General features: G+C 40.6%; 1 protein-coding gene across 1 annotated transcript; it reads right to left on the reverse strand.

The window, feature by feature from the left end:
- Positions 1-39: 39 nt before the first annotated feature.
- LOC146558897 (ankyrin repeat domain-containing protein 13C) lies at positions 40-27,872 on the reverse strand. The gene is made up of 13 exons (XM_085246359.1): positions 25,456-27,872; positions 23,790-23,831; positions 17,260-17,364; positions 12,535-12,620; positions 10,164-10,209; positions 9,197-9,263; positions 7,813-7,957; positions 7,250-7,381; positions 6,212-6,373; positions 3,121-3,200; positions 2,836-2,934; positions 2,551-2,651; positions 40-2,434 (listed from the first exon to the last, which is right to left on the reverse strand). The coding sequence occupies exons 1-13, from the start codon at positions 25,841-25,843 to the stop codon at positions 2,304-2,306; spliced, it is 1,584 nt and encodes a 527-aa protein (XP_085102485.1). The 5' UTR covers positions 25,844-27,872; the 3' UTR covers positions 40-2,303.
- Positions 27,873-27,915: the final 43 nt, after the last annotated feature.

Here is a 27,915-nt window from a genome sequence, read left to right on the forward strand (position 1 = left end):
TTAATATGACCAAGTTAGAAAAAACACAAGAGTGCAAACATTAGATATGTGGCTTTTTATTTTGGTACATTTTATATGAAAATAGTGTCGCAGACTTATACAACAGTTTTTGCTGTACAACTGACATTTAGACATGGATGAATCATTTCCTACAGAAAACATGTCAAATCCAATCAGCTGAATTCGGGAAGGAGCATCAAATAAATGTAAAGCATTATGTCAGTGAAGAGGCACACTTCCACTAGCTGCGCCTGCCTGTACTATGGAATGTGAAAAGTCAAACTGCATTTGGTTATCATACTAAATATGCATATGTAAGCACGGTGTTTCAATGATTAGGATGCTGAACAACTCTGAGCCACCAGTACAATAGCAACATCCCACAGAAAGCTGTCTGTATCAACATTAAGAGCTCATGAACCATAGCAGCACCTACGAAGACTCCTTAGAGTTAAACCCTTCCTTCCTTCCTTCCTACAGACTGATATTGAGCTTCTTCACACAGCTGACAGGTTATTGGTTCCACACATCTCCAGGGAGTAGAAAGAAAAAAATCCAACAAAACAATTAAGAGATTCTTTTTTTTTCTTGTTAAAGCAACATAAGTATGTACAAAAAAAGCAACTCCCACCATTTACAAACCAACAGTCTCAAATTATGTCACATGATGCATAAAAATAAAAAACATTACACAACTCTTCTTTTTGCAGAGGATGTCTGAAACCCATAAACACGTAGGAATAAAAAAAGAAAGTAAAAGACAAATCAATAACTGAACATGTATTTCTATAGTGTGCGGTGGAAATGCCTGAAGTGTAAGAAAAAAAAGGGGCATGAATGCTGTACTTACTGATTCCCAGACACCTGCTCACTGTACAATCCCCAGAGTTCCTCTTTTAGCACAACTGTGCGGTTGGTTACACAGTTAAAAAAAAGAACAACAAAACAATCTGATGAAGTAAAAAACAAAAGGCTGGGTTAGCCTAACTTACACTGCCCTGTCGCTCAGACTTCGCAGTACCATTAAAATCTGCAGCATCGCTACCACTGCCGCCATTAAAAGTTAATATTTCAAATGCAGGTTTAAAGATTCAGCTTCACAACATGAGTCTAAGAAGTCAGCTGGAAGGCGAGTAGGTGTAGTGGATCCAAATAGTGCCTCAAATATTCACTGACTCTGTGCCAGTAAAAATCATCGCTCACACACACACACACACACACGCACGCACGCACACACACGCACACACACACACACGCACGCACACGTTAAAAATGTGCACAGTTAAAGTGGAATTCTACGGAAAACTGATTTTTTTAAGGACTTTTATCTACAAAAAGTACTCAGCTTTATACAAAACAAACTTCTCAAAGGATTATAAAGGCCACCTTAAGAAAAAACTAATTAAATTAACCTCACATCCCAAGAATATCGTTGAGTCAAATGTCAAGCTTATTCTTGGCATTTCAAACTTACATCCAAATTAAAATAACAGACCTTTCACTTTCTTGTTTACTTAACATGGCCGTTATAATCCTTTTTTTTTTTTTTTTTAAGTAACACTTTTTTAGTAATAATTCGACCCCTTTGGACATTTACATTTCATCCTTAATCATTAAATAGGAATAGTCTAGTGTGTTCTTTAATAGAGTTCTTACACAGGCCTGTAACATAGATTAGGACATAAATTATGATATGTAATTTAATAAATGTAAGATCATAAAATATTTTTTAAAAAAAGGCTGATGATTTTTCACGAGTGTTTTGAAAAGTGAAAAATTGATCTCAAAATCAATTTCAAGTGGAATTCCTCTCCAGCGTCTCTCACAGTCACTCAGTGCTTTAACTACACATCAGTTTAAAACAGTCCCTTTATGAACATTACTTACATACTTAAATACAAAGCATCAGCTGAGCTGCTGTTTTTCATACTCGTACTGAATATACAGAAAATTCACCTGCTGTGTTGTTTCTCATATTAACTCCAATGCCCCTTCACTGATGAGATTCTCACAGTCACCTGCGCTTCCTGCCTCGGACGCTGCATCGAATCAAATCTAAAAGGTAAAGTTCAAACCTGCGACACGAGGAGATGTCGAACAACCCGCTACCTCCGATTTAAATTTAGGTGTGTTAGGCTGTCTGGTCGCCGTCTGTATTCAGAGTCGGGGCGGGCGAGGGGTAGTCGCAAAACACAGTTTTTATTCCTCATGTTTTTTGTTTTGTTTCTTAAATTCAAAAAGTACCCTCTGTAGCATAATGTTGCCTCGTTGCTTGTTTGCGGTTCAGTGTCCAGTGTGTGAGGTTAAAGGTCGGGGAAGCGGCTAGGGTCTTCTTTATAATCATTGGGAATGCTAAAAATGGATTCATCAAACTCATCGTAGCGAAACTCCTGAAACGTCACCGTGGCCGTGATCGTAGGAAACACGGGGATGTCTGCGGGGAGCCGAGAGCACAATTATATGGATGACATGAAGAACACATCACACGAAAAAGTCATGAACATCAATCAGCAGACTACTGTTTGCAACACCATATAAAACTCTGCTTACCGAGCTTGACGGGAAAGCCAGGGGGGAGCTTCATCTGAACAAACTCCCTGAGTTTATTAAAGTGCTTGAAGGGTGCAATCACTTCCAGAACATTCAGTAACCTGAGGGACACGAGAACCCAAATCAACAAACAAAAACAAAGTCTATTTTACTAAAGCATTTAGGTCTCAATGAATGAATAATTTCCCCCTTTATCCCCACTAAACAAGCCTGAAAATACCAATAGAAAATGATGCTGCCTGCTTTTTAATAACCATCTGGAGGGCAGCTTAAATGAAGACTTACGATTCGATGCTCAGAGGGAAGTCTTGACTCATGGCTATTGTGGCTTTGAAGTTTTTCTTGCTCTCCTTGCACACCAGCTCTCTTCCTAGATGAGGAGCTCTGAGACAGAAAATTGTATCCCACGATGAAGGCAGTTCAGTCAGGAAGAGCTCACAGCTCATTAATGCAGACATGGAAAACTACCAGTGTTCTTCCAGTAACTAAAACATCAACCTATGTGAATATTGCATTTGGCACACGTAGAGATTCCTGCTTTATTTATTCCCAAACACTTCAGACACCTACTTTCCATTGTCAGCCGTGATGTATTCTTCCCAGGATATAGTGTTGGGTGACGGGGGGGTTAGAGATTGCCTTCTTGCTGGCTAAAAGTCAGAAAAGAGATTAAAAAAAGGTCATGGTTAGGCTAAAGTGTAAAATACTGAAAGGTCACACTTAAAAACAGTGAGTGAAACTAACAAAAAAAATGTTAAAACTGATCTAAGTTGTGACATACAGATGTTTTTTGTCATTACTTTTATATCAACATTAGTGTTTACCTACACACCTTTAATTTTTCCCCGCAGAGCAATGACATACACGGCACATGCCACTAGAGGGCCCCAGCGCATCACTAAGCAGTATACTTTTATGCTGACATAATTAACAGCCATCCAACAACAGCAAAGTAACTTTATATAATAAGCTAAATGTTAGCATAGTATTAAAGCTAAATCAGTAATTACTAAAAGCGGGAATCAACCAAACTTAATCTAGAAAGTCCTGATTCAGTGATGTTAAATCTTTAGTTAATTCAGCGGGTGAGCGTCACAAACGGTCACAGAGAAGAAGAAGGAGGAGAAGGAGAGCTGTTGATGCTGTTGTGCCGGCCTTGAAATTAGATTCTATGTTATTGTTCATGGTTGATAACAACTGTGTGAACCAGTGATCTTAACTGAATAAACAGGAGCTGCACAGTAAACAGCCTTCAAATGTTAAGCTTTGTTGAAATTCAGCTGTAACGCTGCCGTATCAGATTCATTCACCAGATCATTTTTATCAGCTGAAGTGAGTGACTCTCCCCACGAGCAACGAAGGATCAAAGACAACTTTCTTCAAAAGAAATAATGTTTTTTTTAAAAACAAAAAATTGGAAAACGTTTGGCGCTTGGCCTTCTTGATTTAATGTTCTTCTTCGGTGTCAGTTCATATTAAGATTGGACGATCTGTTCTGGATGACTCTGAACTACGAGGTGCTTTGACAGTCTGCTATTCCTAAATATTAGCTCCCTGCTCTGCCAGAGTTCAGATTTTTTTTTAAAATCACTATTAAACCAGCCGATCTCTGTTTTGTAAGCTGTGGTTGAGTACGACAACTAGGGCAGAAGAATCTGAAAACAGGTTCTGGATGACGAGACACCTCTGTGCCAAGAGATGGCTGACATAAGGTGTGCAGCCTTATTATGTCCTCTCTCACACTGTGTACCAGGCCTGGCACATTGTTGTGATGAGGACAGAGTACACACAGGCTGTGGAGACCTTGATCTGCTGGCATGCCGGACCTGCTCCCCCATCATTCCACGGCACCGGGAGGGGGGGGTTAGCTTTCATCTGTGCGATCAATAGTGTCCAGCTCTATTCCAAAGCCTCCCACGCTCTGCCTGCGTCCACAGACTGACTTGTTCTCTCCTGCTGTAGTAAACACCGTTGCGTCACAGCAGCTGCTTATCTCATCCACTTCCCATGTATCATTTTCCACAGGTGTGGAGGCGAGACTATTTTCACATCAAAACTAAAACAAAAAATGATATCCCTTCAAACTGTTTTCCCCCCCCACTTTAAACAAGAGCAGGCACCAATTCACATCAGCACAAAGTTCTGACAGACAACAGAGAACACTTTGATGAAACAAAGCCCAACACAGAACACAGGACGGTCAAAAACAGAACAAAAAGCCGTGAGCGTCCATTGTGTGTCGAGAGGCTTTATGTTCACAGAGTGGTTGTGTTTACGGCTTCCTCTCGAACATACTATAGTGAGGGGATGGTGGGTGAGCGATGAACAGCTTAGTAGCTTTCACCACTGGGGGGCAGTGGTAGAATTTGAATCCATGCAGAGTGGCTCAGGGGCATTTGTTCATTCTGTCTTCAAACAAATAAAAACATCAAAAGGAACATTAGTGGGGATCCAGTCAGGAATTTTTCAATAAACCATACAAAGTGGCTCGACAGGGTCCGTTTCTGTAGGATTTATCTTTGTATGGACACGGGGGTGAGGAGTACTGTGAGGTTTATTTTGTCTGAGAGGCTCGTGTCCTACCCCAATGTTCCAGCGGGACAGGACAGTTTCAGGATTGGACTGGTGGTTACGCTGCAGGTATAAGTAAAGACAATGTTTATCGACAAAGTGCTGGAGGTGTACAGGTGCACTTGATACACAGGTGCACTCGAGGATTCATGTTAGAACAAACTGACCCAAGTTAAAGAAAAAAAACTGTAACACAAATTTAACGACTTTAACTTCACTGCTGAATGAGAACCTGTGGGAAAATGAACTAGAGAAATGTAAATTAAGTACATTTCAGTGCCCATCAAACCTGCAGCACTGTATCTCCCTGTAGAAATAAAAAAGGTTAAAAGAAGTATGGTGACAAACGTTTAGTGATAAAAACTGCATTTCCTGGCCCAAACAGAGTCACCCTTCACAGATTCAGATGTTAAGCACCTAACTTCAGTTTACTACCACAAACCTTTGGTCTCCACTTCCCTTTTCATAAGCGAGAGGTCTTTGTTAAAATGTACTTAACTCACCTATTTAAATCTTATCAGGACCTAAAGTTTGAATTATTGGGAGCACGACCACTTTGAAGGACGCCTGGATGCCGTTACAGGCAGCTGCAGCTGGTAGCTGTCTGCCAGACTTCATGTCTCCAAATTCAAGTCACTGAACTGGACCTCCCGACTATGATTGTAGTGCTTGTGTGTTTTGGCTTGATGTGCGGTTAACTTTACAGTCTGTCCAAGAAGTCTGCTGGATTCTAGCAGGACACTAGTTCATTTGATGACTGTTATTGTGTGCTGCTGCAATATAAATAAACTTGAACTGGAATGTTGCATAGCACTCCATAACTCTGTGCCTAATAATATGGATGCAGATAGCTAAGCAGCTTTTTGGCCATAGCTCATAACTTATCAATCCAACCTCTCGTCTAAATATGCTGAAGGTTGGCTCTAAAGAATTGACATGTGATGCTATAATGCTAAAGTTAAAGCTTCAAAACAGGACTTCAACTGCACATAAAATAGGCATAACCACAGGAAGACTGTTTTTGTTTTTTTGGTTTGTGAAGTTATCAAACAAAGACACATAAATCTTTATTCATGTCAGTGATGCTCACCTCAAAGTTCTGCTCTATGAGGTTCCCTCCTTTGCTCAGACTCTCCATGATGGCTTTGTTCCTCAAGATGTCCTCCTCGCTCAGATGCTCTCTCCTCTTCCTGGACTCGAGCACCAGGCCGTTCACAGAGTAGAAATCGGCCAGAAAGTTTCCCACGCGCTCCTGGAGATTAATAAACAGTTAGATAAGTTCCCCCCTGCCACAGACTGACCAATTTCCCTTTCGAACAGAAGTCAAAAGGACAAAGGATTGAGAGGGCAAAAAGCAATACTGTCATATTTCAGTCACTAACTCCACACTGCCAGATTTGTCTGTGTTGTTTTGAACCCCAATCCTGTCACCTGAGCTCCCTTCCTGGGGTCATCACTGCCTCTCTGATGTATTTACTGCCTTTCCTTCCTGGTGTGGGGGTTACAACAGGAAATATGATATGTTGGCACTGGAATTTGAAATTGCCAATAAATAAAAACGATGAAGCTAAAGAAGAAAAACACCTTTGTTATGAATTAACACTGAATAGTTTACCACCGAACGCTCAAATTTCCCCGTCGGCAAAACAAGGCCATCGTCTTATTATTATAGTAAGGACTCATAAATACACACACTTAACAACATTAGCAAAATCTGTTTATGTTTCATGTGTCTGGAAGAAAAAAAAAGGTTTTGGTATCCGTCCATATATCTGATGATCATCAAATACATGGTATTAAAATCTCATATCGATCAGGCTTCAGATCCGGTCTAAAGGCTGCTGATGTTCTTTTCAGGTCCGTTTTTTTAAAGAAAACAGTCAAAAACAAAACAAAAAAACACAACAACCTAAAAATGAGATATTGCAATCAATGTCACGTTACACACTGATATATCTGTGAAACCATAAGTAAAGTTTAATTTCACCAGCTATCCCAGTCAACTGAGTTATAAAGTACAAGAACTGGGTTCAAAAGTTGACTACAGTCGTTATGTCTTAAACTTTTAAAAGTCCCTGAAGGTCCACAGTCAGAGCAGAGTTTCTAAAAGCTGACAAATGACACCCACCGTCTTGTCTTCCCTGAACAGCCAACCAGTCTGCGCCCTAGAGAACGTGATGGATTTGGTGGACAGTGTGGCGGAGTACACGTCGCTGCTCATCAGAATATCCACTTCTTCTTCTGTTTCCATCTCCGACTCCTTAAAGTGTACAATAAATAAATAAATATAGCACATCATTATGCATCATGCATAGTGAACACTGAACAGCCACATCCTAGTGTTGGAAACAATGATGTCAGTCGGTTCCTCCAACTCTTTCTGAAGTGTTTGCACAAGATGTTGAACTGTTGTAGTTTCCCAGAGGGTTACATCTGTTAACATTTAGATGCCCTGACCTTTGGTCTAGTGCTGTCATCAGGTCAAATATTCCTGCTAGGCATAAGAAATACCAAAATATGTAGGGACACTGTTATATAATTTACTTAAACACAACTAAACAACTTTAGATTTAGTTGTCTTCACTGTAGAATCACAAACCTGCATTTTTCAAGTCAATGACAAAACTTTAAATATGCTGCTTTGTTCTTAACAGACATCACAAATTAAAGGGTCCCAAGGGTTTCACACACCTCATGGTGTATCCGCTGGTAGACTTTCTGTTCATTATCCAGCACAACAAAAGACTCTGAGGGAATAGCATTGCCGTTAAAGATGAAACTGAGGTCACCCCGCTGGCATTTCATGTCAGTGAAGTCTATCAGGGTTGTATCCAGTCTGCATAAACACATCGTGAACATACACAGAGGAGACAAAAGTCAGAATTATTGTGAGCTCAAGTTAACTTTTCAGGCCAGCAGCACAACCGTGTCAAAACTGTGAGCGAAGACAAAACTGTGCTCGATGTTACACTTTTGAAAGGTCGGAGACAATGTGTATGGTAATCACTGCCACGGGAGTCCAACAGCACTTTTCAAAATTTTCTTTGTGTTGTCAGAGTGGGTAGTCCTGAAATAAAGCGTGACGGCAAAGAGAATAAGTGATCTGCTTGAGAAGAATGCACACAAAGCGGTAGGTGCTACGGGTAGGTATGATAGGCCTGACACACCGTGGAGCTGGTATGTAAATGAACTTGCTGTGACAGTTTTTTTCCTTTCACCCGCTCCGTCTCTCGCTCTCCCTTTTTCTCCCTACAACTCTGGCATAATAAGAGGGCATTTTGAATACCAAATTAGACAGCCAGGAGCGGTTTCACAGAATAATGACAAGCTCCACATCAAGGTTACCTCATAAGGAAGAGTGAAGATGCACACACACGCGCGCGCGCACACACACTTTTACAAACTCAATTCAATCCTCAAATAGACTGTGCTGATATAAACCCAAACGTAGAGGCATAGGTTTACGTGCGTGATAAAGGGGTGGCAGGATTTGTCATATATGTATGAAAATCTATGTGCATATGCTGTAAATGTGGAAGCCAGCCCTCAAGCCTGCATAGCGTTGGATTTTTGCCTGAAAGGCGCTGGAGCACAGCGGCATATATTCCTACTGTAGATTCACTGTTGAGACTGTGTCAGCATGTGTCAGGGTGTGATGAATTTCTGCTGATGCTCTTTGTAAGTGAGCTACTCAGCACAGTAGACTGTACAGTAGCTTCATCTATGAGACTGTGATTTAAAGCGAAACAGAAGGAAGAGTTGTGCGCACAGAGGGATCGCTGTTCGGCTTCCTCGTACTGCTCATACTGCAGGCGCTGATTTCACACTCTAGTTAACAAAACTGAGAAACTGGAAGTAGAGAAAAGAAAGACGAGTGGATGCTGTGTACAGCAGCAGTTACAAATAAACCAGCAAGCCTTAAAAACAAAGTGCACGAAGAGCAGGCTTTCTCTGGGAAATGTTTAATATGGCAGGGCTTGCATCTTCTGGTTTACTTTAACAGGCAGCTTGAGAAGTGACTGAGTTTTGAAATGTCAGAATGCTATTTAAATGAACATTTGTTGACAGGACTTGCCTGATGTTGATGCCTTGTTTGTAGATCTTGCAGGCATCTGAAGGCAGGATTCTGGAGAGCAAAGGCACTGCAACATGAAAAGATACAGTAAGGGTGTGTAAAACGTCTAAATTTAGAAAGCACATTTGAGGAAAAAAAACTGCAGATTTCAAAGCTTTGGTGGCATATAAACCTGGAAACTAGAGTGCCACATACCAGAAGTAGTTCAACAGCTAAATATTTAATAACTCACAGTCCCTATCGTATTAAGTAACTGAAGGCATGATACTCTACTTGCTGCTCCAAAGTACAGAAGAATAGTTGCGCATTAACAAAAACAACAACAGAAAATAAAGACCAGTCAATAAGCAAGATGTGCATCTGATACAAGTCTGTGTTGTTCTCCGAGCACACAAACCTTAAAAATATAACTTTCACTATTACACCATCTCAACTGGCAAAAATATATCCTTATGTAACCATTTTACATTTTGTTACCATCACGTGTGTGTTACATAACCCTATTCACCTTGTCAATAATTCACAAAGACACACTGAGTACACAGAAATCAGCCCAGGCCTACAGTCCTGGGTTTGGTCTGCAAGCTAAGCAAATGCTGATGCTTGAGCTCTAGTGAAGGCATTTCGTCTATCGCCACACACCGTGCTCCATCTGTGAGGTCCGCTGTTATGTTTTACCCGCTGTTATGTTTTACCTGATGTATTAGATCATTAAAGGTGAGACATCCATTTTAAAGGAAGGCGTATTGGCTCATTTCAAACAGGCACTGTCATTTTCAGCTTGACGTCACTCAACGTCCCTCATGATACACGGTAATCCATCCGTAACCACCTGAACACTAAGTCTGTTCTTCTCCCTGAGATTCCTTAGTGTTCGTTTTTCAGAACAATGACATGTGATTCATTTCCACAGTGGATCAAATCTGAGAAACTGTCAAAGGAGAGCAGACAGAGAAACTTGACTCACCCCAACTTTGGAAGTCCCAGTGAAGCTCCAAGTAAAAGTCTCCGAGCTGTGAACACAGATAAAGAAAAATCAATAAGGAGTGAGGCTACGTGTTTCTACTGCTGATTATTATTCCACAGATCTGATGAAAAGGCCGGAAACCCACAATGTCAGAGTCTGTCTCTCAACACTCTCCAACTTCCCTACCCTCTCTGTGCCTCACAGCCACCAGATTGAAAATAAATAAATTATTAAGAATACTCAAAAATAAATAGTACTCCTACTGAGTTACACCACGAGGACGATGGTTTTGATAATGACAGAACAATTCACCCACTGTAACAATAGTGACATAGCGAGCTCTATGCAACAGAAAAATAAATTAAACCACAGACTTGGACACCATATTTGGTTTTATTTAATGAGATTATAAAAGTAGCACGCCAGCGTTTCACTTTACATGAAAGTATAACTGAGCCTCTGCTTCTTTACATAGCAAACCCCACCTCAGTACAGTCTAATTATCTTGTAAGGCTTGGATCACCGCTACGATCGGTGGTCTCAATCCACACGTCAGCAATGATGTCAGGCTGGCCGAGGATCATCACTTCCCAGAGCTTTATAATCTCAGAGAGATGATGACACAAGAAAATCGCCGGTCTCATCATTTCAGGGAAAATACAGCCTTCGAGGTCTGTCAAGTACTTGAGACTTTAAAACTTTTACAGTGAGGGAGGAAGGTCAGGTGAAGTGGTATAACCTCTTTAAACACGATAAAACGCAGAGTTTTATTTGCTCGTGTCCTGTTCTTGATTTCCTCAGCATTACTGCACAGCTGACCTCTTGTTTGATGGCAGATACTCCCTTCACCCTGGCCAAAAAGGCTAAAATGACCAAAGAAAAAGTGGAAAACAGTTAAACATGAGAGGTTTTGGACAAAGTTTGTGTTTTTTCCATTGTTTAAGCACTGCTTCCAGCCAAGAGTGATACCATATATGCCCCATAGCTGCAGAAAAGGCTAACATTGTTATCTTTTTACAAAAAACAGCTGACCATGAGAGGTTTTTGGACCAATTTTGTGTTCTCCATTCTTTAAGCACCGGTTTGAGCATCGTTTGAGCACTGGCACCGTTTCAAAAGTACCGATTTGGCACCGGTATCGGATAAAACCTAAACGATACCCATCCCTAGTGATGTCAGATAAGCATGATATACTTCTGCATTGTTATTTTCAGTGTATGTGTGCAAGGTCAGATAAGCTGAGATAATGCCTGACCTCTCCCCTTTCTGTTAAAAGAGGAAGTACTATGTAACTTACTTTCACTATAAATAAAGCAACCGAGCCTGCACTCGGTGTGTGTGTCTTCTCAGAGGCATTCACCCGTGCGCACGTTTTCTAATACTCTCTGAGTCGGTCTGCAGTGTCTTGTTTCTCTTACTTGTGTTTGAACAAATGTCTACCCCTGACATGTGCTAAGGCTGTGCTTGCAGAATAGATCCCAGTGAAAGGAAAAGAAACAGGACAGAATTGAATGAGAGCACTCTGACAGGTAAAAAGATCTGATGACCATAAAACAAGATATCCCATCAAAGGGTCAGGAGCAGCAAGGACTATCAGAGACATTATAAAAGAGAGAAATGGTACTCGAAAAATCCTGTGGTTTAACCGACACAAATGCAAAGCAGAGACTCACTGCAATTTCATCTGTGTAGTGGCAGGCATATCTATTTGTTACAATAAAAAAAAAAAAAAAAAAAAAAAAAAAAAGGTAAATGGTAAATGGCCTGTATTTATATAGCGCTTTACTTAGTCCCTAAGGACCCCAAAGCGCTTTACATATCCAGTCATCCACCCATTCACACACACATCCACACACTGGTGATGGCAAGCTACATTGTAGCCACAGCCACCCTGGGGCGCACTGACAGAGGCGAGGCTGCCGGACACTGGCGCCACCGGGCCCTCTGACCACCAAATGCAAAGCAGAGACTCACTGCAATTTCATCTGTGTAGTGGCAGGCATATCTATTTGTTACAATAAAAAAAAAAAAAAGGGCTGGTTTTATTGGTTTACTGAATTAATTAGCATGACATTAGTGCTCTGGTGAGAGTCATCGATGGTGTCAGCACTCTGGAATTATACTTCTACAGCTTCATAATGGCTAACTTGAAGGTAAAAAGACTTTTTAAAACTTAATTTGAGCAAATTTATTTTTTTAATAGTCCATTGAGTATTTAAAATAAAGTTACGGCTCCAACTCAGTTCGTTCAGGGCAGAGGCTTCAAAATAGCGGCCAAAAAACAAAAAACAAAACAAAACAAAAAGAGGCTGCCAAAGTTGGGTGCAGAGTGGCAAAACTGGCTTCTAGCAGGACTTTAGGACTACGTTACCTCTTTGAGGGCTTTCAGCAGTTTGGGCCTCTTGTCCTCCACGCTCTCCCTGGACTGCTGCTTCAGCTTCCTCAGCAGCGCTGTGACTGAGAGCGCACGGAAAGATGAGCAGAAAAACAGAAGAGAAAAAAAGTGACACACCAGCTTTTTCTATACAAAAACATATCAAAGTTTAATTTAAGGTTATTGGATGGCACATTATTTTTTGCCATGAATATTTTTTATAACCCTGTTTTACTGGATCCGATCCCACTGCTAAACTTAATAAATATTCTACTGTGAGTTGATCAACCATGTTTAAAAAAAAAAAAAAAAAGTTTAACAACCATGTTTTGGCAAATCTGACCATTTTCTCCACAGTCCCTGAAAGACAGGCTGTCCTTAACCCGAACTCTTCCACAGCAGCATTTTTAATTTCTCTTTGAAATTTGGTCACATTGGGGCCCGATGAATGTAAAAACGAAAAATTGCCAGATTTTTTTTTTTTTATTTATTTTTGTTTTTAAGAAAAATAAGAGCCACATATGAGCATATTCGTTTAAAATTTTGAGTAACAGTAGCAGTATAATGTCCTCATAAGTGGATATCAGGCCCTTGTAGAGCAAAATTGAGTATTTTGGTCTAAATAACCCAAAATGTGATGTCCACATATGTGGACGCCAGGTCCTAGGAGGTTAATCATGATTACTTGAACATTTCTAAAATTAAGGGTGCTGGGCTTCACTTCCATATGGGCATCTTTCAAGATTTCCCACAATCTGAGTGCCTTGCAGAACATCGTCAGTTTTATTTAAAATTACAGGTGGTGATCAGAATGACAGATACTGTGCTTCTTTCATGCCCAAAAATATCATACCATCTGTTTTTATGCTGCACAGCAAAGGGCAGACCTGCAATATTGGTAAGGTTAACGTTTAGGGCAAGACGTTTTTAAACGTACAGGAAATACTGTGTACTTAACGGTTTCTCTAAGCGAATCATGTCAACAATAAAAAAAAAAAGTGCTACAGGCTACAGCAATTTTTACTGAGATTTACCAGCTTCCTGGAGCCAAATGGGGCACTCCCAGCATCATCCAACCAACCCTGATGCATAGCCTGCAGGGATCAAACCGTTCCAGGAAGTTCAAAGGGAGCAGCAATGGCAGATACAGAGCTGCCTGCTAATGAGCAACTCCTTTAACCTCCTTAACGAACTAGGGGAGAGGAATGCTCACAGGGGGCTTTTAGCCATGATGGGTCACATTAACAAGCGTTCTGCAGCACTGGCTGCAGGAGACTTGTGCAAAAGAAAACGGTTCCACGCAAATTTACAACAACTATTTAGATGTTATGTGATGCTTATTAGGGAGTGGGAGCATCAGTTGCTCACTAACATAACTGTGGTGCTTTTGACGAAGCCATGAAGGGAATAAATGACAACAACTATTCCAGTGATTAAGTCATGGAAGCAGTTATGAAAAAAAAAAGGGGGGGATATGTTTGGCCACTGAGAACCCGCCCGTCCTACATTTTAATAGGACTAAAAGCAGCAGTGCCCATATGGCATAGTCATCAGCCTGACCATCTCCTGTGCCCTCCTGCATGTCCACGTGGCGAGTCAACATACACAAACATGTTGTTCATATTGTCTAACTGGTGCTCCCCGTGCAGCAGCACAGAGGGGCAGAGGACTCAACGGTAAAACTAGGCCAAATGAGAGCACAGGAACGCACATGCGCCAGCCGGCACAGACACAACTACAGGATGAGGGTGTCTTTGTGGCCTGGCTGCCTAATGAGTGTAGACAAGCTCTGGATGGGGCTCCTCCTGATCCTCACCGCCTCGCAGCAGGACAAGGAAGGGAGTAAAATCTCACCATCTGGTCACAGACCACCCAGCCAACACAGACTGAGAAACCAATGCGGGCCGTTTCAACACTAAACCCAACTGACTCTCCACGCTGGCACTAATTCACCGAGATACTGATCGGGGCACTTTGCTGGCACTAATTAGTCGAGTGATCTCAGCAGTTTCACCTCCACACTAATAAAAAGAGACAGAGTCAAGACAAAAAACTTGCTTTTACATTACCACAAAGGGCAACTATTTAACAAGATACGCAGGTGGAGGGCTGCTGCTGGCAGGTCTCCAAGAATGTGGGAAAAGTTCAAAATGACACAGGCCAGAATATTAAATGGATGCGAAAACTCACCGAGGTCGACAAATTTTGCAAGCTAACTCAAACGGCCGAGTTAACTGAAGATGACATATCACATGCAGGGAGCTTGATTCAATTTAGTTTCATTTAAACGCTCTGAATCATATCAGGAAAATGTAATTTTTAGACATAACAAATAATTACAAGCTGAAACAGAATTCCGTTGTTCTTTATCCCTGCAGCCTGTGCTGTCATATTTTTATATGCACAATAATTTTGCTCTACATTAATTTGTCAGTGAGGTTACAGTGAGGCTATAAACAAACCTTTGTTTGCAAATAAATGTAGAAAAATTCACTAGTTACAAGCTAAAATAAAACTATGGCAGCTTATAATTAATAAATAAGAAAATAACATTTAAGAATTCGTTTGCTTTGCTATGGCCTTAATAAAAAAACAAAAAACAACTTTTCTTCCTTCTAATGCCACACATATCACCCGAAAAAGCAAAATGTAAAATATCATTCAGTCAGTCAATCAAGATAATAATATTCAGAAATAAAAATTATCCAACTGAAAATGTTCAAATATGCTGGTGATAGTGTTGTTGGTGCCTTTACTTTTACAGGAATTCTAACCCTGACTCTTCTGCACAGGTTGGAGGAGTAATATAAATCTCCTCATTTGTTACTGAATGCTGCCTTGTTTTGATTCACACATGCACTATAACATATAACACCATAACATTAATAGCATATACTGCAACATATACTGATAAGAAGATGAATTTTATGGATAACGATGATTCTATCTACAAGAAAGCCAGTTAGTGATTATTTGATGTTGAACTTGTGCCCTCAGGGTGATTTAATAGTCAGGGATTATTTCAGCCAAAAGCAATTAGTATACAGAAAAATAAGACGCTGTGATGCATTTCTATTCTGTATGTATGAATGCTGCTGATTGTTGGCACTAATTCTATTATGAAGTGATCTTGTGTATGTATGACTTGATGAATCATGAGTTATTCTAATTCTAATCTATTCTAATGCCTTAATCGTGGATATTTATAAGTGACTCCTAATAGCTCTATAAATTTTGAATACAGGAAGAAAACATGTGAGAAAAATCTAAACTCAAGCTTATTACAAAGACACAGAAAGAGAAAAGGATCTTCTTAAGCCAAACTTCTTCAACTTAAACTTTTCTTGCCAAGTCTGGTTGTTTATTCAGGCTAGTGAGACCATTACTGCCTGACACCCACATGAAAAAGCAGCTCCCTGCCTCACATACAGTAATATGACTGAAACTCTCTTTGAACAAGTCCCTGAAGCTGACAACACAGCTGTGTGGCAGAGGCGAGCGAGGACTGAAATAGCTCTTTCTGAACCAAACACATGACAAAAACTATTTCTGAGCCACATTTTGTCTCCTCGTTCAAACGGAAAGCCACACACCCGGGTAACAAACGCACTGTGTCGCAACAACATACGGGGGAAATGAATGTTGAGCAGAGAATAGAGAGCTACACCTTTCTTTAAAACCTTACTGCAACATGTACCTGCATGGTCACCTGCACAAGAAACCTGCCAGCTGTAAGATGAAATGTCATTAGAGTTCATTAGAGGTTTCAGTCAACAGACATACTTTGAGTCAGTTCATTAGAGGAAGCAGTCAATGGAGGAACTTAAAGCTGCTTCCGTTTATGACGTAACATTGGTGCGAAGTGGCTGTGTGGATACATGAATGAAAGAGCAAGCTCTTTCATTCATGTATCAACATGTACTAGGTTAGCAAAGTCATTTTTTAACTGGAACTTATTAACTTATATGTAAAATCCGAATGCTGTACTTGAGATGTTCCAATAGCTGAGAATGAAGTGGGCCAATCAACACCTAACCTGGTAGTTCTGTAGCAGTAGTGAAGGGTTGTAAAATACTTTTAATGCATTCACCACAGCTACAGACCCCACCACAGTGAACAAACCTCAAGCCTTCCTGTTTCTGTCATCAAAAGCTCTAAATAGATTGCAGGTGAAATTCTCACTAGCTGAGCACTACTAGCAAAACTGTAACAGCTGTCATTCAATCCATTCTCCCTCAGTCATTACAAAAAATCTAACGTGACTTTTTGTACAGTGCCACAGGTACTCGTGACAGTGAAATAATACAAAACATTCTCACTGTTTCAAAACAAACTTTTGGGGCATTATGAAACGTGGGACAAAAACACGTGTGATATGGGCTTGAGCATAATCAGCCTATCAGGACTGAGGGAAATATCTAATGAATTGCTTTTCACTGGAATACAAAAGCCAGAGGGCCTTGAGGAATGCCCCCCTCTGAGGGACAAAAGAGCCAGGCCGGTGTGGTGGCCTCACTGCGAGGCGGCCGCGTGGAAGAATGTGCAGAGCCGTTTGTTGATTTGTATCTGTTGATGAAAACTTCTCTCTCTTGCCTTCTCCCACTGGTGCAAGCCTGATGCCTCGCTTTAGTAAACGAGTTCACTGACCAACATCAGTTTCAAACCTCTGCGTGAGTGTTTTATTGAGCAAAGCCAGCTACTCAGCGAGTCAGAGATACTTACTCATCTGTCGGTCTCCGTAGCTAATGGCCTCGGCGAGGGGGCTCCATCCCTGAGCGTTCTTCACCTTCACTGGTGCATTGTGGGCCAGCAGCAGATGGGCACACTCTGCAAGGAGGACAGTTAATCACTAAACACCAAAAGACAAACAGAAGGACAAACTGAAAACCCAAAAAGCCACCAGGAATGTGCCTAACACACGACTCACTAGCAGTACCACAGACCTAATAGATTTCAGTTTGGCATCTTGACTTGACAACGGGCTGAAGGATGATTTCCTGACCAGAAATAGTCTGAAAATGTGACAGCACCCAAACTTCATAGTCATAGATATTAGGAAATTAATGTTCCAGTAACTAATAATAAAAATCCACAGAAGTAAAAGGTGCTTTGGGGTATGTTTTTTTATGTATCTTCATTTTACATCCTATTAATATGAAGCAAACACATAATACAATATATGCTGAAAACAAAACAATAAAAACTTAAAAAAAAAAAAAACTACATTGATATTTTTTATGGTGACTGCTTAATACACAGAAGAAAAACCCTGCGTCCAGCTCTAGTCATGTGTTCGATTTTCAAACCACAGAGGAACCGAACAAAAATGAGATGCAAAGTTAAACAGCTTTACTTCTCCTGCTCTGCAAGTTTTATCTGATGTGTTTACTTCAAACTGACTACTCTGCAGTACAGGTGTCATCGGTTACATAGAGCACATTTCTCACAATGTTTCCAGGGTGTCCAGAGGGCTAGTTTGTGTATAGAACTTTAACCAAAAAGCCATATGGGACCTACAATTATGCAAGACTTGGAATCTTTCCTTTTTCTTTTTTTTTTGTCCTGCATTGCTTTAAATTAACGAACTAAATTTTGAGCTAAAGGAAAAGACATCCCTTGGTACTATGTAGTCACCCTCCGAGCGGTGCTTGAATTCTAACACCTGGAAAACAGCCAAAGAGCTTCGTCTCTTTTCTATGGTGAGATCAGCAGTAAGTGCAGCATAAAATCCCTCTGCTCTCCGGGCAGCGTGTCAACAAACTACAGCCAGCCACAACTGAAGCCTGTTGTTCCGGCTCAGCTGTCAGTTTTGTTGTGACATCACTCATTATAATGTTGGCATCTGTACAGCTCTGTCCCAGCACTGGCCCGAAAAGTCACAGTCCTACAAATGCTAAGCAGGGGCTAAGTGCTAATGGTCCGCTGCTGAGTGCATATGTGGGGCCTTTGCTTGTTGGAGCCAGAAGTTACATTTGCTCGACCGGTCTTTTTAGTCATGGGTGTATCACATGAACTCATTCAAATCCTCCTGACTTGTTTTTTTGCATAGATAATAACAGCTATCAAATACATCACAAAACCACATGCACCATATACATTGTATGACTGTGTACGTGACAAATAAAATTTGAATTTGATTTACATACTCCCCATGTTTCATTAATGAGAAAGAGGGTAACACAAAGTCTTAATGACGGAGGGCAATACAATCTGAAACTCTTCCTTATTAGACGCATTAACCACACAACAAAGAGAAGCACGTCTCTCCCAGGAGTGTAGTTACAGAAATAAAAAGGGCAAGATGTGACATCAACCAGTTCAAACAGTTAGGCTACATTCTCCTCATAAGCAATTAACAGTAACACCAGTTGTGTATAGTACAGCAGACATCAAGATGGGAGCATGGCAAAGAAAATCGAGATGAACAGAGACGCGGCACTGGGAAGTCATTATGGTCACACCAGTGATGCAGAGTTTCAAAGACTTGGCTCATTACTGGCTTTAATGGATTTTCTTGGTAAATTTCTGCTTGATGCCGAACGCTGTCCAAAAGCTGACCACTTCAAAAAGATTGACTAATACTGTTCATATCGCATGCTTGAATGAATTAAAATAGCTGCATTGGTAACAGGAAGATAGCTGAAAAGTGAATAATAATGCAACATTACAGCAAAGCCCAGTCTTTACATGTTAGTTCAAACTGTCACCCAGCTCCGGGACTCAGTCGCTGATAATAGAAGTTGATATGGAGGCAACACAGGCAAACAAACGGACAAGAGCATGCTTTCTGATGTAAGCTTTGCATTTCCTCAAGGCTCTGACCTATATATCCCTCTGCTAAATCAAACGATTGTGTAATGTTAACGACAACATTTAGCAGACATGCATTATATAACCACGAGGAGAACAGCCAGGCCGTGTGTCCTGAGCCCCACACCTTCAAGCTTCTGGTCTGAGTTTTGTGTTTCAGATGCAAGCGTATAGTGTGGCATCATGGATACACTTTTGTTTTAAAGGCACACAACACTTGAGTTCTATGTCAGTTGTTTATGATGTGAATTAAATGCAGAAACTAAGTTAATCGCCTCGCACTTTAAGATAAAAATTACAAACAGTTGCTATTCGAAGATCGACTCTGATACATTTCCATTACCTGTGAGGTAAGCGGGACATCACAGCACAATTGTAGCTACATCATGTTGAGATAATGAAGGCTTTTTGTATCAAATGTGACTAACAGCAAAGACACGTGGCTATTCCACTGACTAAAGTGTTTGTTTAAACTTGAACATCCAGGCAAACATTTGTAATTCCCGTTTCAAGCACTTGTCTCCTGTTTGCTCTTATTGGTGAAATAATAGCATTTGTGACGCATTCAAGTTGTTACCAACAGTTAAGTAAAGACTGAGCTATGATATTGAGCCATGGCTGTAGATGAAATGGCTTCAAACAGCAGCAAATGAGGATCGGTTTAAAAGCAGGTCAGGATGAAGGTGGCATGTGCCTGTGTGTGGCACGCCACCATTTGGTTTCAAGGACAGTTTCATAATCAACCATCAAACATTTTCTCAGAAAGACACACACAGCAACATGGCAGCTACATCCACAGAAGCGCTTTCAGAGATATCAAAGACTTGCATTTCTCTCAGGAATGAGTAACAAGTCAAACTTTTGGAACAGCCGAGAGTTCTGTTTTCTTATCGTAACAAAGTAATATCGATTTACACATTATCATGGACATGGTGCTCAGGTGGAGACAAACAGATACTGTTTTATCTTTCACTGGTCACTACAGAGTCAAGGACACAGACAGACACACCCACCCCTTTTTTATTTCCTTTGGCTCTCTCCAAAAGTATCTTACCTGATAATTCTGTGACCTGAACATCAGATTTTTCCACAAGATTCCTAACAAATTAAATTTTAATACAATAATGTTTTGATTAGTATTTAGTTATCAGAAGTAGTTTAACTAAATTACTCAAATAAATCAGTTATGCTTTGTTTTCTGTCCATCATTCAAGAATTTTCACTTCCGAATTCATTTTTATCAGTGTCCAGAAACTCTCCGAAAAGCCTGCAATTGATCCAAAATGCTGCAGCAGACTAGAAAGACAGAGAATATTTGACCCATACTTCTCTTCATAGGCTCCCTCTTAAATCCAGAATCAAATTTAAAATCCTTCTCACAAGATACAAGGTCTTGAATAATCAGGCCCCATCCTATCTTAAAAACCTCACAGCACCATACCCACCCAATCATCCACTTTGCTCAGAGACTGCCAGTTTATTTGGTTGGTGGTTCCTAGGATATTTAAAAGCAGGCCCCTCTCAAATGGTAAACACTGAGCACACAAAGCGCTTTATGCAACTTACCTCATTCATCCACTCATACAAGCACTTTTTTTCTATGCTTTTTCTATGCAAGTGCTTTCTAACATTCACAAATATTCACACTCCGATTAATGCATCGGAGTTAGTATCTTGTCCAAGAATATTTGGTATGATATTTGATATTTGGTATGAGATTAGGCTTAAAACTTTCCTTTTTTGATAAAGCATAGAGTTAGGACTGGATCAGTTGACCCTGAATCCTCCCTTAGTTATGCTGCAATAGGCCTAGGGTGCTGTGGGCTTTCCATGATGGCTGTTTCTTCTTCACTCACTATGAGCTTACACACACCATTTTGCATTTCATCCTTAGTTATTGTGAATCTCTTCCACTGGATCTATTCCACAGTGTGTTTTTGTCCTGCCTTCCTCCCATCACTCCCAACCTACTGGTTCTGCTGGAGGGTTCTTCCCGTTTCTTCTTCCCACTGTTGCCAAGTACTTGCTCAAAAGAGGTTGTTTTCTGTGTATTACAGTCTCTACCTTGGAATATAAGAGCATCTTGAGGTTACTGCTGCGGTAATTTGGCGCTATATAAATAAAATGAAATTGAATTTTATATAACCATGATCAAATCATGACAAATTTGGGATCACTTGTCCCAATTTGGGCAGCATAGCTTCTATACAAAATGGCTATAATGTATTGCTGTGTGTGTATTTAGTGTTTTAAATATAAACAAAGTTAGCTAACTGGATAAAATGACATTTAGGCTGCTTGTTATTAGCCACCGTTTGCTGTCTTGTTCGATCTAATATGCACTTGTGCGAGCACTGATAAAGGAAAACTCCTTGTGGGCTGCTGGGCTGATTGCACGTGCATCTGCTGCACAGACGTCCTGCTTGAGTCGCATTCAACTCATGAGTGAGGGAACAGGATGGTGATGTAAAGCACTTATCTAATGCTACTTGCTGTGCACTGGCTGCAGATGGGGCTTCTGTCGACAGGATCCGATTGCTGTTAAAGCTCCCTACCTTCACCCTACAGTTTTGACTAAGTCTGAGTACATTTTAAATGTTGATCTGGCTTTTTTTTTTTTTTAACCATTATTTACATACTCAGCAACATTTGCAATTGTGGATTTGAGTCAAACAGGAAATTTTCTTTTCCTGTTTGACTCAAATGCACTATTTTAATCAAAATCTTAAAATGAGCATGTGTGTGCCACTTTAGAGTATTTTTTTCCAGCCAGGGTGGCCCACTAATGTCAAACACTCACTGGAACTGTATCTTTCAAAGCCATTTTTAGAATCTCACCATTTTATCTTTCATTCACACCCATTAGACAAATGAAACAAAAAAAGAAAGAAACAAAAAAGAAAGAGTTTTCTTTCCAGGCACATGACAGGAAGCAGAATCCAGACAAACTGTCTTACTCCTCTGACAATGACATCAGCTTTCAGGACTGCATTATGCTCTGCTTTGGATTTTCTTCGTCTTTTACGTTAGATATTTCACCTGTGCAACTATTCCAGTCATGCAAACGATCAGACAGTAGACTGCTGATATGCACAACTGTCATTACCACAATGGCGGACATATATGCAGAAAAGCCAGAAACAAAGAGAGCCTTGTCCTCTGCATCCCAACAGGCCAGCCACACCCAGGCTGTGATCTCATGCTGTAGCCTTCAGCCCGTCTGGCCTGAGCATCCCTAGAGGACCAGGCAGCAGCTCAGGCAAGAGACAGGCAACCTCATTAGCAAAATCAATTCCATGGCGTCCCGTCCACGACAACACTTCGGTACTCTGCTATCTGAATTACCAGTAGGTAGTGGCAGAGCCATCACACTGACAGAAATTGAGCTGTGCGAATGTGAAATCAATCGAAACCCGTGCTTCAGTGACAAACACCACAAATGACAATGTGCAGCACGGGTAACCCTATGCCTGAATGGTTGATCAGGAGCTGACTGCAAAAAAGGCTAAATTAATTTTTCAGAAGCATGTTCTGATGTTTCCTTGTCATATTAAAATGCAGGCATTGAGTCTTGAAGGGACAGCGTTTTAATGTTTTATGTGGATGCTTTCAGTCCAGCCAGAGCAATTCATTCTAAAAACAAACTCATGTAAGATTCCTACATTGCCTTGATACATCATGACATATTCATTATATACTCTTAACTCACAGTTATTCTAAGACGCCCAGATCTCATTAATGTGCAATTTGTTATATGTTCAACATTCTGAGAAAATACACATTGTTGTAGCCTCTGAAACACGTTCACCTCTTTTTCACAAGCCAATTCGAACCGATCACAAAACCAAAGTAACCTCTTTGGTGAGAGACACTGGCAGGTAACTAAAAATAACAGACTAAGCAAATATTATAGGCACTGAAAATTACATCGCTTATCTCAACTAATTACCTCCTGTGCCAGCTTCAAAGTTAAAGTCTTTCGAGCCAGCAGTGTTACATCAATCAGAATGAGACTTTAACTACTGAGAGGGGCCTAATTCTTGCACTATCATCATTATCCAGTACTCACTGATTAAATATGATCTGATAATCCTTTGTGAATCTATAAAGTTGGGGAGAAAAGAAAACCCGCTCTTAACAGATAAAGAAGGAAAGGTCTCTTGTTCCATCGTGATTTTGACCAGGAGAAAATCCATTAACACAACCTCTTTATTCATGCATGAGCATCTTGCCTTCTGGGATCTATGTGGTGATCTGTGACAAATGTCTGGTGGTGCTTAGCCTGGCAAATGCACACACAAAGGGAGGGAAATAAACTGAAACACACACAAACAAAAGATGCACGGGCCTACAGAGAGGCGTGTTTAAAAAGCCACGGAGACGGAGACAAGGAGAGAAACCAAAATAAAGCACGTGGAGGTGAATGTTTCAACACTACTCACCTTTATGTCCCATCATGACAGCAAGATGCAGCGGTGTGTTTCCTGAAGAAAGGGGAAAAAAACAGAATTTGTGTACTGCATTTAAGAATAACAAAAACAAGCGAGAGACTTCGAAGAGCATTTTGCCTTTAGGGCTGTCACAGCTGGAGTGAATTAGATGTTTAATCTGGGAGGCAGCCTTTGCTAAATTCCAAATGATATGGTAAGTCTGTGCTCACTGTGCCTTCTCCTACCATGATGGCAATACCACTGATTACTACCCAACTGCACCACAAAGCAAGCTACATTTCAGAGGCAGGCACATGGCCTGCTAACAGACACAATGTATGTGTTACATGGTAATCATTCAAGAGAGAAATGATATTTGTGGCAGGTGTGCAAAAGCCTCTACCTACTATCTGGCCAAACTGTAGGACCAGCTCCTTCAGGCTCTCCCTTACAGAGGAAGACGGAGGTAGGCACGCATCCAAAAACAACGTGGGGTAAATATGGGGAAATGTGCCAAAGCTGGGGTTCAGCTAAAAATCACAAGGGACGCTGTGATGAACAACAGAAAGATTTTTTTCTGTGTATATGAGGTCTGAGTTCACTTACAGCCACCACTGTTGACAGTTTCAAATAAACCACTGATATTTTTTAAAGCACCAATCCAAAATCAGCTGACGTAAATGACGTTTAATCTGTAAACAAGCTGCATTTTAACTCGTCAACAACGCAGTGTTACGAAAGTATTGTCTGGATTCACTGGGACTATTTCCTCCCTCCCACAAGCAAGTGGAAAACAATTGTTTAAAAAGGTATTTCTTTAAGCAACAAGTTTTCTGGAAAAAAAATCATAACAAAACAGCAAAGTGAATGGATGAAATATAATAGTGTTAATAAACATATTAAACAAAGCCTGCCTTACTTCAGTGATTTGATGGTCCAGCTTCAACTTATATCCACTAGAAGCTAAAAATTTATGGGAATAAAGCCACGAATTCAAGATACTGAGCCCAGGTAACCATCAACCGAGAAGGCAAAAAGGCTTAACAAGTTCAGATTCTTCAGCATCACCAGAGTAAATGCCCTCCCCTTCTGCTACGTTGTTTCATTACAGCATGTCAGTGTTTTGAGGACAGAACACATTCCAGAGCTGACAGTAAGCACAGCCCATCCTTTTTTCTTTACATGCGAACCGGAACAACCCTTCGCTGTAGATCTGTCAGTTAAGAATGCGTTGATTTGGAAAATGTGGCGTTATCTGAACAGACTTTGCCTTGCAGATGAATTGCAGTCAAGTCTGGGAATCCCAAAGTTTCGCACAACACGCCTTGATGCGTTAGCCATAGGGCCCTGAACCAACTTATCATCCAGTGTTTAAAGATGACTCATGTCACAAGGAATATGTGATAAATTTGAAATGTGGACTGAAAGGCCGCTGGGACCTTTCCTTATGCAGGCTTGAAAGAAGTGAATTTGAAGAAATTACAGGGTATTGACATTAAACTGCTCCTCAATTTGGACATCAGTTATCTGGGCCTTGGCAACAAGAAACCTCGCCTACATCTAATGCTGCCGGAGAATGATGGCCTATTAGCTAAAACTAAGCTTCACTGGACCTTGAAATTGGCAGTTCATTGTGGGCTTTTTAAAGGCAGCTGAGATGAGCAGTTGTTAAACTCACCATGGACGTCTTTCTGGGCGATATTCTGCGTCCGTATGAGCGAAGACAGTCGTCGGACATCTCCCTTAAATACACATTCGTGCACCGGAAAGTCCTGCCCAGTTCGGATAATGGGGTTTTTGTTGTTGTCATCGATAACATCGGATGTTGACAGTGTGTTGGTGTTAGCATTAATCTGCGACTGTTGGTTCTGCTGCTGCTGCTGTTGTTGTGTGGATGAAGACTTGATTAACTTGTGGTTGCTGAAGATTTTACTCGCTCTGCTCTTGTTGTTCGTCCTGGAGGCTGTAAACGTCCCGGTCGCAGCCTCTTCGTCGGGCTCCAGTAAGTCCTCGTCTTTGCTCGGCCTGTGGTCCTTGCGCAGGGAGCGGACCTTCTCTCCGGTCATTTTCTAAACGGTCGACGCTGACGGAGCAGAGGGTGTCGTCGCTGACGATGACCCTCCGGGCGAACTGATGCGATTCGCCAGTTGAAAGTCTTCGCGCAAACACTGGAAACTGCACAACATGAAAACACTTACTTCTCCCACGGACACACAAAAACCACAGTTTGCTCGAGGACGAAAAAGTAGCACCCCCCTCCTGCCGGTCTCTTATGAAAACAAACAGTCCACTCTCCTCCTACCGCCCCAAACTGTCGACGGCTGCAGTACAACATAAGCGGCTCCAGTTGACTAGTACGAACGCTTCGGCTGATATCTTCCGGCTCGTATTATCGCGAGAGTTTGGGAAAGGTTATTACCGGCCACTCACTGAAGCCGCTCCTATTTTATCAAAACACAGCCTACAGTAGTGTAAAATAAACACGTTTTCTATTATTTTACTCATGTATTTGAGTTGAGTCCAAATTTAAGAGCCATATAAGAGCCAACCTCTGTATATTTTATATATTTTTTTTATTTTTACTCTATTTAATTTGTAAAATATGTATACACACACACACACACACACACACACACATATACACACGTAGACATACATATTTAGTATACACATTCAGTAATATGCATACACTCTTATATTGTACATATATTTATTCATATAATTCTCAGATTTAGCCATTCTTATATTTGCTTGTTCTTATGTTATTGTACTTTGCACACCTCTGTTGCTTGTGAAGCTCGCACACAAGAATTTCACTCACATGTACTGTACCAGTGTACCTGCACATGTGATGTGACAATAAAAGTGATTTGATATTTTACATTTTTAATCTAAAATGACCTCTAATATAGCTACACGAACACCGAAATCCAACTCCCACACACATCAACTACCCATTAGCTTTGGCCTTGTAACTGAAAGCGTTCAGATTGCTCGCGAGTAACCAAATTCCTCAAAAAAAGAAAAAAAAATCCCCCCAAAACTACAATTAATTCTCTCGTGAAAAGTCTTTCCTCGCTCCTCTTTAATTTTTTTTTTAATGATTTTTAATTTAATTTTACTTTTTCCAGGCTGTTAATTCTGACGAACTGGAGGTCGCAACTTATTTAAAATCTAAACATATTTTATTTTTATTATGTACTGTGCATGAAAGCACTGCATTCAAAAATATATCAGCAAGGGAGTTACACTTCCTATGATTTTTTAAAACTTACATGACACATGGGAAACAGCCAGCAACCCCCCCGCAGCTAACGCAGTCTATTCTCGTTTATCCCAACAATAATTATATATATTTTTTATGTATGTAACAAAAACTGTCTGCTCATAGGGGCTTGTCTTTTATTTTCATAAAAGCTGTGTGTACAGTGAAGGAAACGGTTTCCAGGGCCTAATCCGTGGATCGACTTCCTTCGAGGCGTGGACGTCTATCAGCAGAGAATGTACCTTAGTCTGTAACACAGTCAAATATATTCTCAAGTAATATTCAAGCATGCCATTCAGCGTGTTAGTACGAGCTCGGGAGCAGCTTGGGAGAACAAGAAAACAGAGACTGCTTCAGGTTGTCTTCCCAAATTGACTCAACTTTATTCACAAGTACAACAGTTTATATAGAGGGTAAAATTCATGAGACAGCAGATTATCAGTTTAAACCAGTACAGACCAAGATAAGGCAGCGTCTTCCTGCCCATGGGTGAAGAAGCATCCTTTGTGTAGTTTATCAGTTCAGCTACAATTGTGATTATCTCAGCGACATATTTTCAAGGCACAAAACAAAGAGTTCTTTCATTAGTGAAATCTGAAACAAACCATTTGGCCTTCAACAGGCGTCTAAAAGATTAAGAAACTAATGTAGCTGAGGGAGTGATCTCTGTGGTATTTCAACCTTGTACCAGCCTGTGATTCTCACACATCAATTCTTGGGTCAAAGAGAAAAATAACTAAAACAAAGGGGCCTTATTGAATGACAGAGTTTTCCTGTATAATGTCACTATAAAACAATATCCAGTAAATGCTACCATGGTACTAAAATACCTAACATACAGTACAGTGTACTTACCACCTCTTTATGCTAAAT

The sequence above is a fragment of the Mchenga conophoros genome, linkage group LG15 (genome assembly GCF_057382185.1).
Source record: "Mchenga conophoros isolate Kocher_MC1m ecotype Shallow Benthic linkage group LG15, M_conophoros_male_GT1.1, whole genome shotgun sequence".
Lineage (NCBI taxonomy): Eukaryota > Metazoa > Chordata > Actinopteri > Cichliformes > Cichlidae > Mchenga > Mchenga conophoros.